At 29.8% G+C, this 14,594-nt stretch overlaps 1 protein-coding gene and 1 long non-coding RNA gene across 3 annotated transcripts in view; one reads left to right on the top strand and one right to left on the bottom strand.

The window, feature by feature from the left end:
* The first annotated feature begins 1,015 nt into the window (after positions 1–1,015).
* Positions 1,016–14,594, top strand: part of LOC106468154 (tyrosine-protein kinase RYK-like) — an 18,270-nt gene continuing 4,691 nt past the window's right edge. The window contains exons 1-9 of one of the 2 annotated variants that reach the window (XM_022396463.1): positions 1,016–1,071; positions 2,593–2,728; positions 3,342–3,424; positions 3,606–3,752; positions 5,488–5,577; positions 7,843–8,045; positions 9,692–9,801; positions 12,317–12,476; positions 12,933–13,069. In XM_022396463.1, coding sequence (XP_022252171.1) covers positions 1,062–1,071; positions 2,593–2,728; positions 3,342–3,424; positions 3,606–3,752; positions 5,488–5,577; positions 7,843–8,045; positions 9,692–9,801; positions 12,317–12,476; positions 12,933–13,069 — 1,076 coding nt within the window. In that variant the 5' untranslated portion in view covers positions 1,016–1,061. Of the gene's footprint in view, positions 1,072–2,592; positions 2,729–3,335; positions 3,425–3,605; positions 3,753–5,487; positions 5,578–7,842; positions 8,046–9,691; positions 9,802–12,316; positions 12,477–12,932; positions 13,070–14,594 lie in introns of both variants that reach the window. The other variant, XM_013928565.2, reaches the window with a different exon arrangement.
* The window catches only part of LOC111087956, a 22,015-nt gene continuing 10,760 nt past the window's right edge, over positions 3,340–14,594 (bottom strand). The window contains exons 2-4 of the long non-coding RNA XR_002612572.1: positions 9,672–9,751; positions 7,924–8,038; positions 3,340–3,409 (exon numbers count right to left, since the gene is read on the bottom strand). This is a non-coding gene — a long non-coding RNA (uncharacterized LOC111087956). The remainder of the gene's footprint in view (positions 3,410–7,923; positions 8,039–9,671; positions 9,752–14,594) is intronic.

Genomic DNA, 14,594 nt, shown 5'->3' with positions numbered 1-14,594 from the left:
CTATACCTGGTTCCATTTCACCATCATAAACTTCTTCAGTCACTTTGACTTCAGCTTGATGACACCTGGTTAGTTCAACCTCTCTTTTGCCGCAATGTCTGCAGTCACTTCTACAGGGTCTTCGGCTCAGTCCATCGGCATTACCATGAGATTTTCCGTCTCTATACTCAATATTATAATTATAATGGTCTATCTTTCCAATCCAACGAGCCAGTTGTCCCTGTGGGTTCTTTAATGATCTTAACCAGCGTAATGCAGCATGGTCTGTCCTGATGGTAAACCTGGTGCCATAGAGATAAGGATGGAAATATGTCAGACTTTCTACTATAGCAAGGAGTTCCCTTCGTGTTACACAGTAGTTCCTCTCTGGTCTACTCAGGACTCTACTGAAGTAGGCCATCACATGTTCGTTTTCACCCACTTCTGAGACAACACTCCTCCAATTCCAAAATTATTAGCATCACAATCTAGTATGTACGGCAGTGAGGAATTTGGAAGATTTAAAAGTAGAGCAGAGGCCAATTTTTTCAATGTCTTGAAAGAAAGCTGGCAAGAAACTGTCCATTGAAACTTCTGGCCTTTTTTAGTCTAATCATGTAGAGGAGCAGCTATAGTTGCACAAGTCCTTCACAAACTTCCAGTAATATGTACAGAGTCCCAAGAAACTTCTTAACTCTCCCACATTGTCTGGTGTTGGCCAAGCACGCACTGCTTTCACCTTGTCAGGATCAGTTTGCACTGTCTTATATACACAAGAATACCGAAATCTAGTAAACGCTCGAGCATTCACGAACCTTCGAGAATATGACGTGTTACTAGCGTCACGTGACCCCCGGTTGACGTACCAGTATAATTCATATTCAAACTAAATATACCAATTATAAATAAGAAATTTGACCAAAACTAGATGAATCTAATATAAGGATTAAACAATGTATGATTGGAAAAGTTAGTGGAATAAGAATTAAAACAAACCAAGTAAAACTTTAAAACTAGTAATGCTTTGTATAAGAATTAGATTTTCATTTTTTAATATTTCAGATGAAAGCCACAATGAAACTATGTTAATGGGTAAGTTGATAAATTTCCTTGTCTTTTTTTCAATTTCTATTATATTGTGATGTTTCTTAAGTAACAATATCTCAGTTCAGAGGTGTCTAACTTGTACTCAGATGATGAACTTATACTGGGTGTTTTAACAACAGTAATGGACTACTTACTGATACACTAGGTTATATAAAAAGAATAATCTCCTTGTTTAATATCCATATTATGATGGTTAAACAAAAACTGAAATCAACATATTTTCAACACTTAAATAACCAGATCTTTAGATATGGTGAAGATCCTAACACAACTACAATGAACACATAACACAAAATGTCTTTCCTTTCTGGCAGTAAGAACACAAAATATCTACTTAGTCCTGTCAGTATATCTCTAAAATAAGAAGGTAGTAAATTACAAATGTGGATTACCTGCAGACAAATTTATCAGCTTATTATTAATATTCCTAAACCACACAACTGGAATCAAGAAAAAGGAATGCTTATCAGTTATAATAGTTTCATCTTGGAAAATAATTTGCCTTATCCAAATAATCAACTGCAAGTTCTTATCAATAGTAATATTTTCGTACTTGTCATTTTATTTGTTATATGCATGATGGAGAGATAACATTACTGAATTGCAAACCTCTCAGGTGCTGCAATATCAAGGATAGGACAATGACAACATTAAGAAACCACTGATAGTATCCTCATAGACAGTCAAATTCAATTAATGGAATATATATTTTTCATAAGAAAAAATAACCACAGATTTCCTTGTACTTTCATGTGGATCACATTTAAGAGTGTTAAGTCCACAAACAGAAGGATCTTGGTCCATTGTGGTTTTATATTTCCTTCCCATACATACACACCCACACAAGCTGGAAATAGAAATTTTTAATGTCCCTGTAGTATTGTACTTAAACAAATATGACTACTAAACAACACAAGAATAACTTAGTCAAACAGTTTGATGTTCTATAATCACAAAGCCCGAAGAATTCCAGTAACAAATTAAACATTAAATTTGGATAATGAATATAAAAGCAAATTAATATAGTTAAATCACTCACAAACACAAATTACTCACTTGGGTATTCATGTATATTTAAATCATGGCCACCTATTTTATTTAAAGATAAAAAAAAATCTATCATTACTGTTCAGTCTTCTCTCACTTCTTAAAAATGTTTAAGCTTTTACAAAAAGAACCTCATGAAGTAAGGTGAAAAATATAAATATTTTCACAAGCTAACAAAACCATATAAATAAAGGGGTAAATTTTAATGACATAAAAATTAATTCAGTTCTTAACTTTACCATTAACTTCATAACTTAGTAATCTTTGGGTAGCTTTATGAAATTTGATATACAAAATGTTACCTTTTATCCATGAAAACAAAAGTAGATGTCGTACACTTGAAGTTAGTAAGCCAAAATAAAAAAATGCTTTCTAAAACCATTTTGAGAATTTTTAAGTAAATGGTTTAAATATTATAGATCTAGATTTTAAGTATCTTATGGTTCTTATCTACTTCAGACCCATCAGCCATGGTGGCATCAACTAGTTCCTTTTACATTTCTGTTGGGTGTGCCAGTGGTTTGATTGTTATCATGACAGCAACAGCCACTGCATGCTACATTCGAAGTAAAAAATCCTGCAGGAGTAATTCCAAGTAAGTTATTATTATGAAAATCAGAAATCTTTAGCTAGAAATTATTGTGTTTTTTTTTTCAGTTAAATACTCTTGATTTGTAATTTGTTTTTTTACTCTTAAATATTCTTAAAATGGCGTAAACATATGAAAAATAGCTTTATGTAATATTTTACATTTGTGTTTATTTTTGAATTAACAGCATATTTTGCACAATATATGTATGTATGTAAGGATTTTCTGAATTATTAATTCTCCTTATTATTTTTGAACTTAAAGTCTTTTTTGCACAACAAATAATGATCTCGTGTGGTATATTGTTATTTTTAAACTATCTCTGAATCAGACAGCTTGAGTTATTATATATGAATAGCTTCAAGTCTTGTAAAGCATCATGGAATGAAGAAATGTATTTTATGTACAAACACCAAGGAATGTGAAAAAAAAATGTGGAAGAGTTCAGTAATTAAAAAAAAACAAGAAATATATCGCTTCTTGCCACAAGCTTATAAAGTGCTAGAGGTAGCGACGTTTTTCCAACCCACTGTTTTTGTTTTATATCTTTATTAGCTTTCAAATGTATTGGACACCTTTTTTTTGGTTGATCTACATCATTATTCTTTGTCAGTTACAGAGGAGACTCGTCTAGAGGAGCTTCTGACCATGGCCAAACATTCTTGAGGGTAGACACACCAAATAATGCTAGTACAACAGGAAGTAAGTGAAATCATATGCTTATAAATGTTAGTCAAACAGACTCGCATATTACCAACCCAATTAATTTCACGAGTTTATTTTATTAGATTTCTAATGAATTTTACTAATTGATTATGTAGATACTTTAGTTAGAATGGCAAAGGAAAAGTTCTGAGCTTATTATTACTTTAATTGATTTCAGGTTATTCTAGTTTTCGACGTCTAACCCCATTGTCTATCAACGTACCAGTACAAGTGAACAACTTACGAGCATCTGAACTAACTGAACAAATTAGTGAGATTGATGTTGAAAGGAAGAATATTGTATTGTATGAAAAGATACAAGAAGGTAACATTTTATAATAAATAACAGAGGATGAGATATTTTTTGACTAGGCTTCTTAGTGTGATTAACTTTTTTTTTTTTTTGCATATTATGAAATTTTTAGAATATATGTAAAATAGTTTATTTAGATCATTCTGAGATCAAAAGTGCTCTCTTTATCTTTAAGTTAAAGTTAAATTTTCATCTTATATCTATAGTGATTTTAAGAGAATTGTAATTTGTGAGATATTATTAATATTATAACCAAAAATATTACTAACAATGAGGGTACCTAAATGATGAAAATATGCATTCTAATCATTATAAGTTGTTTGTGTTTTTATTAAATACTTAGAGATAGACAGCTCAGCACATTAAATTAGTTGCATTCATTACTGGGTTAATTTTAATTCTTATCTGTGTAGATAGCTTGTTTTGATAATTTAGGAGAACTAGGTTGAAGTACAGATTCTTGTGTTTTGTGTATTATGTAAAACATTTTATTCTGTGACAACTGAAAATCATTATCAACATAAATATTAAAGAACATGATGGCTTAGTACTGATTTAGAAAAAGGAGTTTGTAAAGTAATAGGTAATGATTGATTCACAAAGGTTCCACCAATACTGAAAATACCTGTCTTATTGAAGTATAACACAGAAAAGACATGTTGTTACTGAAAACTTTGTTTATGATTGAAAACACAGAAATGCCAAACATTATTGATTATCAAGAAATACGAAATTCACTGACAAAATAATCAACTGTGTATGAATATTATTATTATTACTAATAACAGATAACAATACTGAACATTTGACCAGAATTGTAAGAATGTAAGAAGTTGATATACAAAACTCTAGCTAATAACTCATTTCAACTGTTTAAAAAATACTTATATATAAAGGTATTTTGGATAAGTAAGTCCTTACTTAAAATATTTGTTATTAAGTTTCAGCTAGTGTATATATATATATATATATATATATATATACACATAAGGTAGGGTTAACTGATGTCACAAATTGTTGTGAGTAATTGGCTGAATCAGTCTCGATGAAATTTGATAAAGAAACTTGGGTAACCTTTCTAAAGATTGATCTGAAATGGATAAATGGTTCAGGTTGGCAGCCATTTCAATTTTGTCACATTAATGCTGCAAAAAAGGCTGAACTTAGCAAGGATGTCTGTAGCAAATTATGTGAAGCCAATGCCAAAATAAAGTTACATTTCATGCTGCACATAGCAAAGGTATCTTTAAATTGGACAAATGGTTTGTGTGCTATGGCTAAAAATAATAGAAGGGTGGAACCTCAGCCCCTATTTATTACATTATTTATTAAGTCCAACATTGGGAGGTACTTTTATTAGTGTTCAAATACATAACTACTTGTGGTATTGATTAATAGGTTAAATATAAGTAGTCAAATTACAGAAGTGACCTTATCATTGTATAACTACGAAATTGTGTTTTCTTTGTGTAAATTAATAGGAAAGAAGAACTCTCTCTCAAATTACCTTTAAACACCTTCATCTTCATGTAGGTTGGTCAGTTGTGCATTTATTTTACTGTAACCCCATGAACAGATGAAGCTATTTTCTAGTTTTCAAGTTTGAATGAGTTACATTATATTTAGCTCTATAATGTTTTGCATATACATATATATATGTGTGTGTGTGTTTAACGTCTGACTTAAAAAATCAAATTCAATGTTATTATGCTTTTAAGTTAAAATAATTTTTCTTTCTACTCTTAAGGAACCTTTGGTCAAATTTATCGTGGAATGCTGATTGAAACTGACAATGAAATCACCATGAAACAGAATACTTTTGTGAAAACAGTATCTGGTAAGTTCTGTTTTTTTTTTCCAATTCATATATAAAAATCACTTAACAAGTTTATTTTATTGTTTAGAATTCTTCAACAGAAGTCTTTCTGGAAAGCTCTGACCCAGCCATCTATGATATATATCAAGACACACAGTAGTGTGTTGTGCAACCAAAACAACCTGCAGTACACACTGTGTGTTATTAACAGAAATGATAGTTTAACAATTTTCCAATTTCTGTAGCTCGGGCTGTGGTATTCCAAACTACCACATATTTTCAATGGATGTGCTCTACTGCACCTGTACTTCACATACCAAATTTCAAGGTAATCAATTTAGAAATACACGAGATATAAAATCTCCAATTTTAATTGAATTTCTTTCCTTTTTTCTTAGCACTGAAAGTATGGAAACATTATTGGATAGAAAAATAGACTTAACTTTCATGGTTTTTTTTGCAAATTTGGTACACTGACAGATCGTTAGAACCTACAATTAGTTATTCAATAAAAACCACTCAATTTTGACCAAAATATTTGCACACACCTATTCAAAAAGGCACAGCTATCAATCTAAAAATTTACTACAGCTTCATCTAAGAGTAAAGGTGCACCATTTTTAGCTTTTTGTCATTTGCACACACCTATGCAAAAAGTCACATTTAGCTATCAATCTAAAAATTTACTACAGCTTCATCTAAGAGTAAAGGTGCACCATTTTTAGCTTTTTGTCATTCGTATTAAAGGTGGCTGGCTTAGAACAGCAAAACTATAGTGTGAAAGCACATGCAGATACATAAGTACTGTTTAGGCTAAGCAAACTAGATTAGAAGTTTCAAAGGAATTAAATGAATGGGCACTTATTATTCATCATTCATTGCTAACTTTTAAGCACAAATTTGCTACATTTTATGAAATTCTCCTAATTAAAGAGTATTTAGCATCACATGATATTAGCTTAAGCAGTTAGTGTAAATAATGATGCTTGATATGGCTGTACCGACTGCATGTGGGTGATGACAAGAAACTGTTAATCTAGATTCCATGGCGTTACTATAAAGGAAGTTATTAACACTGTTTTAGAGAGGAAACTACCACCATATGTTTTAAAGAATCTGACTGGTTTTGTAAAGTATAGGTCTGTTCCAAATAATAGGGTTACGATCCTAAAGCTAATGTTGATTACTGTCTAGTGTCACTTTCTTACTTGCCCCAAGTTAAACAAAAAATGTGGCCTGGCTAACTAATGAATGAATAATTGCAGTGAAATTCTTATCAATGCTATAAGTGTAGCTATCAGTTTGGCCACCAATTTGATTTCTTTACTTTAAGTTACATGCTCCCCTTTTTTTGGCTGCATTTTTTTGTCATATCTTTGTTTTTGATTAGATATATTTAGTTAGGAGATTTACAAAAAGTGTAACTTTCAGCTCAGGCACACAGCTGTATTCTTGTTTGCTTCTGCTACATAAAATGAGAGGATTATCAGAAAGTTTAATCTACAGTTAAGATTTTCGTAGCAGAATATCTGTTAGGTTTTATCACTAAAGACTGAGGGGAAATATAATAAAGTTTTTTCGTTTTTTTTTAGAGTTGTTTTATTTCAACAGTTTAATAAAATGAAAGTTGAGTTCACAATCTTGAAATATTTATCAGTGCTTTTAGTAGATGTTGCAAAACAATTTAATGAAGTTTAATTGACAAGGTTAGTCTATAGCTAAAATCTTTCAAGTAGGTTTGTATGAAATATTTCAGGTTAATTAAGACATTTTTTTTACAAGTTAAGAGTTTCCACCATTGTCTCTAACAGGTGGTACCACAATAGCAGAACCATAAGTATATTAATGTATAGCTTACATTTTTCCAACAGTACTTCTGATTGGCACTTATATAAAAGAGATAATCATTAAAAGGCTTTTCTTATAGGATAAAAGTATCTACCAGAGTGCCATGACAGTTCTGCCACTCGAGAGAGAAAAATAATACTGCCATAGTACTTCATCTCTCTCTCTCTCTCCCTATAAACAATTGTGATAAGTGTTCTATCCACTAAATTATAAATTTTTTATACATATAATAAACAAATTGTAATTTCATGTAGTTTTAAGTAATTTAGTCAAATATAACTTTTGTTAAGATAGTTTTCATAAACAAATCTTCTTTATCTTTTTAAACTATATATATTAGTTCCCCACCATAGTTTAAATGTCCTCCTATAGACAGATCATTTAATTTACAATATTTGTAAAATTTTTATGTTGAGTTGTTGTTTTTTCTTTATTCAGATCAAGCTTCTAAAGACCAGATATCATTGCTTCTTGCTGAAGGAATGAAGATGTATGGGACAAATCACAAGAATGTATTACCAATCATTGCTGTCTGCATGGATGATGTGCAGCACCCTCTTCTGGTCTATCCCTTCATGAACCGAGGAAACCTGAAACTCTTTCTTCAGAAGTGCAAGTTTTCAGTTGAAGGCCACTGTCATGTAAGATAGTTTAGCTGATAGAATCTAACTCAAACAACTTCAAAACATCACACTTCAGTAAAATGAAATTACAATATTAATTTTCATTTATTTTATTTTGAGAGTTTTATGTAAAATGTGTGAAGTAAGTAAAGGAACTTCTAACATCCTCAAGAATTCTTTGACTTGTGGTGACAGAGAATATTTTCAATTGCTTTTGTTTATTTTCTTTAATATTGTATAAGTCTTAACTGTATACAGTGTTATATAATATTCATTGAATGATTCATTTATGATTTATTGGTTTAAAATGTATATTATTCATTACAGAAGTTTTGAATATCTAGTGCATATTCAAATGTTTATTTTGATCCAAAGCTTACTTAACAAGTATATTAGAAGTTTAAAGAATTAAACTTAAAGTTAAAAAATATGTAGAGTACGACAGAAAAGCCATTTTATTTATTATAGAATCTAGTGATTCACTAATATTTTCTTATTAAAGTTAACTTTAAAAATAATTGTTGGATATACAAGACTGTTCAGTTTAAGAGTTATTATTTAGTTTATTTATTGATTTAATATTTAATGATTATTTAGTGATTTAATATTTAATTATTATTTAGTTTTTATAACAATAGTGTTAAAACTTAATTATTTTAAAAGTGATAGTTATGACAAGTTTTGTTACATAACTCTGTATGAGTCATACATTGTGTATGCAGTGTAACTGTTGTACTAGACTTTGGTAATATTGTTCAAGTCATCTTACTCGAAGCTTCTAAATTTTTCTCTTTATGTGTAATATTGTTGTTACTAGAGGGCTAGATATTTCCAGATTTTTCTGTCATATTATAAATATGTGCAGATATAGAGAGGAAGTAAGTAAGTTAGTGAAAGTAAAAATGAAGTTTGACTGCATGATTTTCAGTTTATCCGTAACAGGCGATTTCTAAAGTAAGAGTTTCACAGCTTGTTTTGTAACAACAGAGATAGAGAACAATAATTAGTCTTGTCAAAAGGTGTTCTAAAGTAATTGAACCTGCCTGTGTGGACTTTGACAACAAAGAGACAATTATTTAAAGCTCTGGATACAACTATGGTAGCCAACAGTTATAATGGTGATTTTAAAGTGAGTATTGCAGCCTGTATTGCAATGACAGAGATAGAAAAGAATAATTTGTTTTGTCAAATGGTGTTCTAAAATAATCGAACCCGCCTGTGTGGACTTTGATGAAAAAGTGACAGTTATTTAAATCTCTGGATTCAAATATGATAACCAATAGTGTAATGAAGTTGTATGCATATGTTTGATCTTTTTTTTTAATATATTATTTTAAAACAAGTAGATTGTGTGCTGTCTGTTTATAGTTGAAATTCATTACCAACAAGTCACAGACACCTACTGTAAAGAATTCGGTCCTTATAAAAACCTTACAATAATTTTTTATAATGTGCTTCACTGATGTTTCTACTTAAAGCTTACATTAGCTATTTAGCAGCCTAGCTTAAAAGTAAAGTAAATTTTTGATAGAATTTTTTCAATTTAAAGCATATCTACTTTACAAAATTAAGAAATAATGTTTTATATTATTTATGAAAATCTATCATGATCATGGTAATTTTTGGACGTGTAATAATACTCACTTTGCTCACTTATACTTCAGACATTGCTAACCCAAGACCTTGTTGGCATGGCAATCCAGATTGTCCAGGGAATGATTTATCTAAACAAGAAGAAGATAATCCATGGAGATCTAGCTGCTAGGAATTGTGTGTAAGTAGTCATATTTCTGTATTTTTCTCTTACTTCCAAGATTAAACTAAATTTTCTCTATTTATTTCAAACTCCTGCTTTTTCAAAAGTCTCTAGATAACATTAACTCACAGAAATGATTATAACAGTTACTTATGTATACATCTAACCATCTGAACAGACTTCAAAGTTAGCTGTGCTGTTATGAAATGCAAGTTATTTTCACTATGGCAATATATATCTAAGTTTCTCATCTTTTTACTAATAAAGTAGTTAAAATACGTTTTGTCATAAATCTGTCTTAAATGCCTTTAGAAAAAAAATCGTATTTAAAATTATTAAAACTGCTTTTGGTCAGCTGCTACTTCTTCTAATCATGTATATTATCTGGAAAATTGTAGGTGTGGTGTTTAGTGTTACTTGGTAAACATTTTAACCCTATACTTTCACATGGAATTAGTAGATTTTACTTTTAATCAACTACCAGCCATTCTAGTCTGCTGCATTATGTAGAAGATGAAGATATGAATTTTAATTAAATATGGATCTTTTTAATCCAATAAATTTTGTAAAGCTGTTTTATTTCATTTTGTTTATATCTTATAATCATTAGGTGATGTAAAACAGATAGATTTGATTTTTGTTAACTGTTAAGTTTTATTATTATGTATAAACAAGTAAAGGAAATAAATGTAAGGATGAGTAATATCAATCCTTCAAAAACAATGCAAACAAGATAGTATGGATGGCATTTACATCATCCCTACATAATAGCACAGGCAAGAATTAACATATAGCAATATATATATATATAACTATTCAATCACAATTGAATTTAATATATTCTATTTTTGTCTGTTAACATTCTACTACACTGTTTAACACTGTGCAAATGCCATCACTACTATCTTCTTTGCATTGTTTTTGAAGGATTGATATTAGCCGTCCCTTCATTTACTTCTTTTTTGAAAATTTTTTCTTTACTTGTTTTTTTTAATGCAGTGTTGCAATAGACATAGGAAGGTTGTCTTTATAACCAGGTTGTAAATACAGTGAGGTTCCAACTGTAATATTTATTGTTTATCTATTATTGGCTGGTAATTCCTGTTTCACCTGTACTTTTAAAGAAACACTAATTTCAAGGAATAATGATAACATTACGTACACAATAATTATTTTTTTTTAATTACTTCTACTAGTTAATAATACTTATAAAAGTGGATACTCCATTTGAAGCTATGTAACCTCAGTGAAATTGATTGACACCATTGTTGAGTTTTTGAGTTATCATGTAATAAAAAAGAAACAGCGGAAAGAAGAACAATAAATTCAAACCTTTTGCTATGATATTTACAGATATTCCCAGAACTTGTGACTCAGTCATTACATAGATATTGTTATAAAAGGGAACATTGTATAGTATTGTAAAGTTCTGATGATATCTTGAGGAGATATTTAAAATACCATTTTGATGAACAATCCAGTCCATTCCTACATAGGCAGTCCTACGCCTTCCTGATATTTATAACCCAATATCCAAAACTTGCAACATTCGTAACCAGTCCTTCACAAAGATTCTAACTAGTCCTCCAGGAATTTTAACTGATCCATTCATAGAACATGTATATATATGTTAATTACATTTTTATCAATTGAAGATGTAGGATTTTTAAAGAAAAACACAATTATAAATATGTGTGTGTGTGTGTTTATATATGTATATATATATATGTATAATATTAAACAAAACAATTTAATTGAAAACAACAGTTGTTGATTATATCACTTTTAGAAAGTACATAATCTTTAGGTCAGGGCTAACTAGCCAACTTGAATTTTGAAACTTAATATACTATATAAAGATGATAGATTTAACTACTTCTGAACTACTAGTACTAATCCTAAAGTTTATATGAATGTTAAAAACTGCCATCAATTAACTGCTATTCCTTTTCATTCTGAACATTATAAGGAACTTCTAAAATTGCCCGTTATCAACTACTTGTCCTCCTTATCACATCTAATATTTTATATGACTTTACATCCTGTAAATTGTGTGGAAATGTAGATTTTATTTTTTTAACTACTAGTTTATATAATCTTCAGTATGCTGTGGGAGTAGTAGATTTGACTGGTAACCTTTTAGACATTCTAATCCTATACATTATAAGAATTGGTTTATTTTTTCTTCAGCACAAAGCTTTATAATGGACTATCTGTGCTTTGTTCACCATGGGTATCAAAACCTCATTTTTAGCGTCTTAAGCCTGCAGACTTACTGCTGAGAAACTGTGAGGCACATTATAAGAAACTGAAAGCATTTGTAACCTTCCAGATTTACATATAACCATTTGATACTTAATCCTAACAGCAACATAACTAAACACTAATAGTTATTGTTTGTTAGGGTGTTATGGAACTTTTCATGTTATCAGTTTCCCAATAATTAACAGTTTATTTATGATGAAAATCAACAGTCTTTAAGTTTATTGTTATAAATGTATTGTTTAATATCGATATTCATTATTTGTTTTAGGGTGGATGACAAATTACATGTGAAAATTACAGACAATGCCTTGTCACGTGATTTATTCCCCAATGACTACCATTGTCTTGGTGACAATGAAAACAGGCCTGTAAAATGGCTTGCATTAGAGAGCTTACTCAAAAAAGAGTTCTCAACAGCTAGTGATGTTGTAAGTAGGAAAATGTATCATTTTATCACTGTGTAAAAGGAATTGAATCATCAAATATATTTGATTTATTAAAACTTCTGAAAGTAATTGAAAAACCTAAATCCTAAAAAGCTTATAAAAAGTAGCTAGACTTTGGCCATTTCACTGAAATATTGCACAATACAGATCAAACTGTTTTCTGTCTTGGTGAAAAAAATAGGCTAATTATCATAATGAGGTTCTTTCATATATTTTAATAAGAATGGACTTTTATTTAAGTTTCACCATTTTTTTTGGTATCAACAAAGAAACTTAGTATGAAAATGTTTGGAATTTAGAGAAGTGATGAGGGTATAGTGTTTATGATCTTACATTACAAAGTCTTGTGATGTATTATATAATAGATGTGTTTTAGAAAGTCCTACTAGTTCCATACATTATTTCCACTTTTGTAAAATTGTTTCTTTTTATTTTAAGTGGTCATTTGGTGTCACTCTTTGGGAGTTGATGACCCTTGGTCACCAGCCTTATGTAGAAATAGATCCCTTTGAAATGGGGGCATCTCTTCGCGATGGTTACAGGCTTTCTCAGCCAATCAACTGTCCTGATGAATTGTGAGTATACATTTATTGCATCAATAAGATCTTACAGTAAACTTAAAAAAGGTCTATGGTTCCATTCCTTGCAATGAACAAAATGCAGATAGCTCATTGTGTAGCTTAGAGCTAAAATAAAAACAAAAACTTAAAAACGGGTGTTCCAGATTGTCTTTTTTTCAAAATTCATCCCAACTATAGGTCTGAAACATGGCTGGGTATAAAGCTTATTTTAAAATCTGAAAGGACATTTTATGAGCTGTTGCATATGGAATGTGATTAAGTTTGTGTTTATAGTAATTAAGTGACAACGTAATATAGAGTAAAAATTAAAATGTTCATATTACACTGTCATGGTTATTCTTTACAATTACCTAAGTCTAATAATGAATTAGTAAATTTTTTATAATAAATATAATTAGATACCAAGCAGTAACTAGTTTTTATCTGCAGTTTTGACTGCTAATCTGTTGCTGTTTTCAAGAAGTCCTGAAGAAGACAATTTTCTATGTTGTTTATGGCCAGGATTTGATCCTGGGTCTTTTTAATAGAAGTTTTGTGCTTTATCCAACTGACTTGAGTCTTCACCATGAGAACTTAAATCAACTAACTATTTGAATGTCTTCAAGAGGAGGTATTCATGTTTTGCTGATTTTTATACTAGGTTGACTGAGTGTGTTATCAGATAGATGGACTAGAAGGTTTCTTTTATGTTCCTTTGTTGTTATGCATGATTCATATTTTATTATTTCAGTGTTATTTCAATTTAATATATTGTCTTCTTCTTTGGCATGATAGTCTATTGCAGATAGACTGGTATCACCAAGTATTGTATGTTTATTATGCTTCTGAATTCTAACTGTTGTAGGTATTTTTTGGTTTTCTAATTTGGTTTCCACATTCACAGAGGATGCTATAAATGTTTTTTTTTATCATCTCCATTGCTATTGTAATGAGATTTCTAAATACTGTTATGACTTTATGTTCTTTAAATATCCTCTTTATGTTTTCAAACAGATCTCTAATATGTATATCTGTAATTTTATTCCTGTTTATTCTTGGTTTATATTTTATTTATCACATAAAACAGTCTCCCAGGATTTCCCTGAAGACAGCAACAGATTAGCAGCTTGAAGCATAGGATAAAAACTAGTTACTAATTAGTAATTAATTATATATATATATATAAAAAGCAAACTTACTAATTACTAATTAGACTTAGGTGATTGTATAGGCTATTAACCATCACAATGATTGATATCATACACCACAACCTTACCATAAGTAATTAAAGAATGCTAGGTTCATGCTTGTATTACAACTTTAATATAAAAACATTCTCAAAGTACATCATGTCAGAAGTTCTAATATTTGGTTTCTCTATTTAAATAAAGAGCAAATCAAATTTTAATTACAAATTGAAAATCAGCAAAATTAAAATACAAAATATTTGTTGTGAAAATAGAGTTTAAGCTAGATTTAAAAATTCATGGTACTGTTACGTCTCTGTATGTTTGTTTGTTAATTCTTCTAAGATGCAAGT

The sequence above is a fragment of the Limulus polyphemus genome, unplaced genomic scaffold, assembly GCF_000517525.1.
Source record: "Limulus polyphemus unplaced genomic scaffold, Limulus_polyphemus-2.1.2 Scaffold2894, whole genome shotgun sequence".
NCBI lineage: Eukaryota > Metazoa > Arthropoda > Merostomata > Xiphosura > Limulidae > Limulus > Limulus polyphemus.
This window is presented reverse-complemented; position numbering and strand designations above follow the sequence as displayed.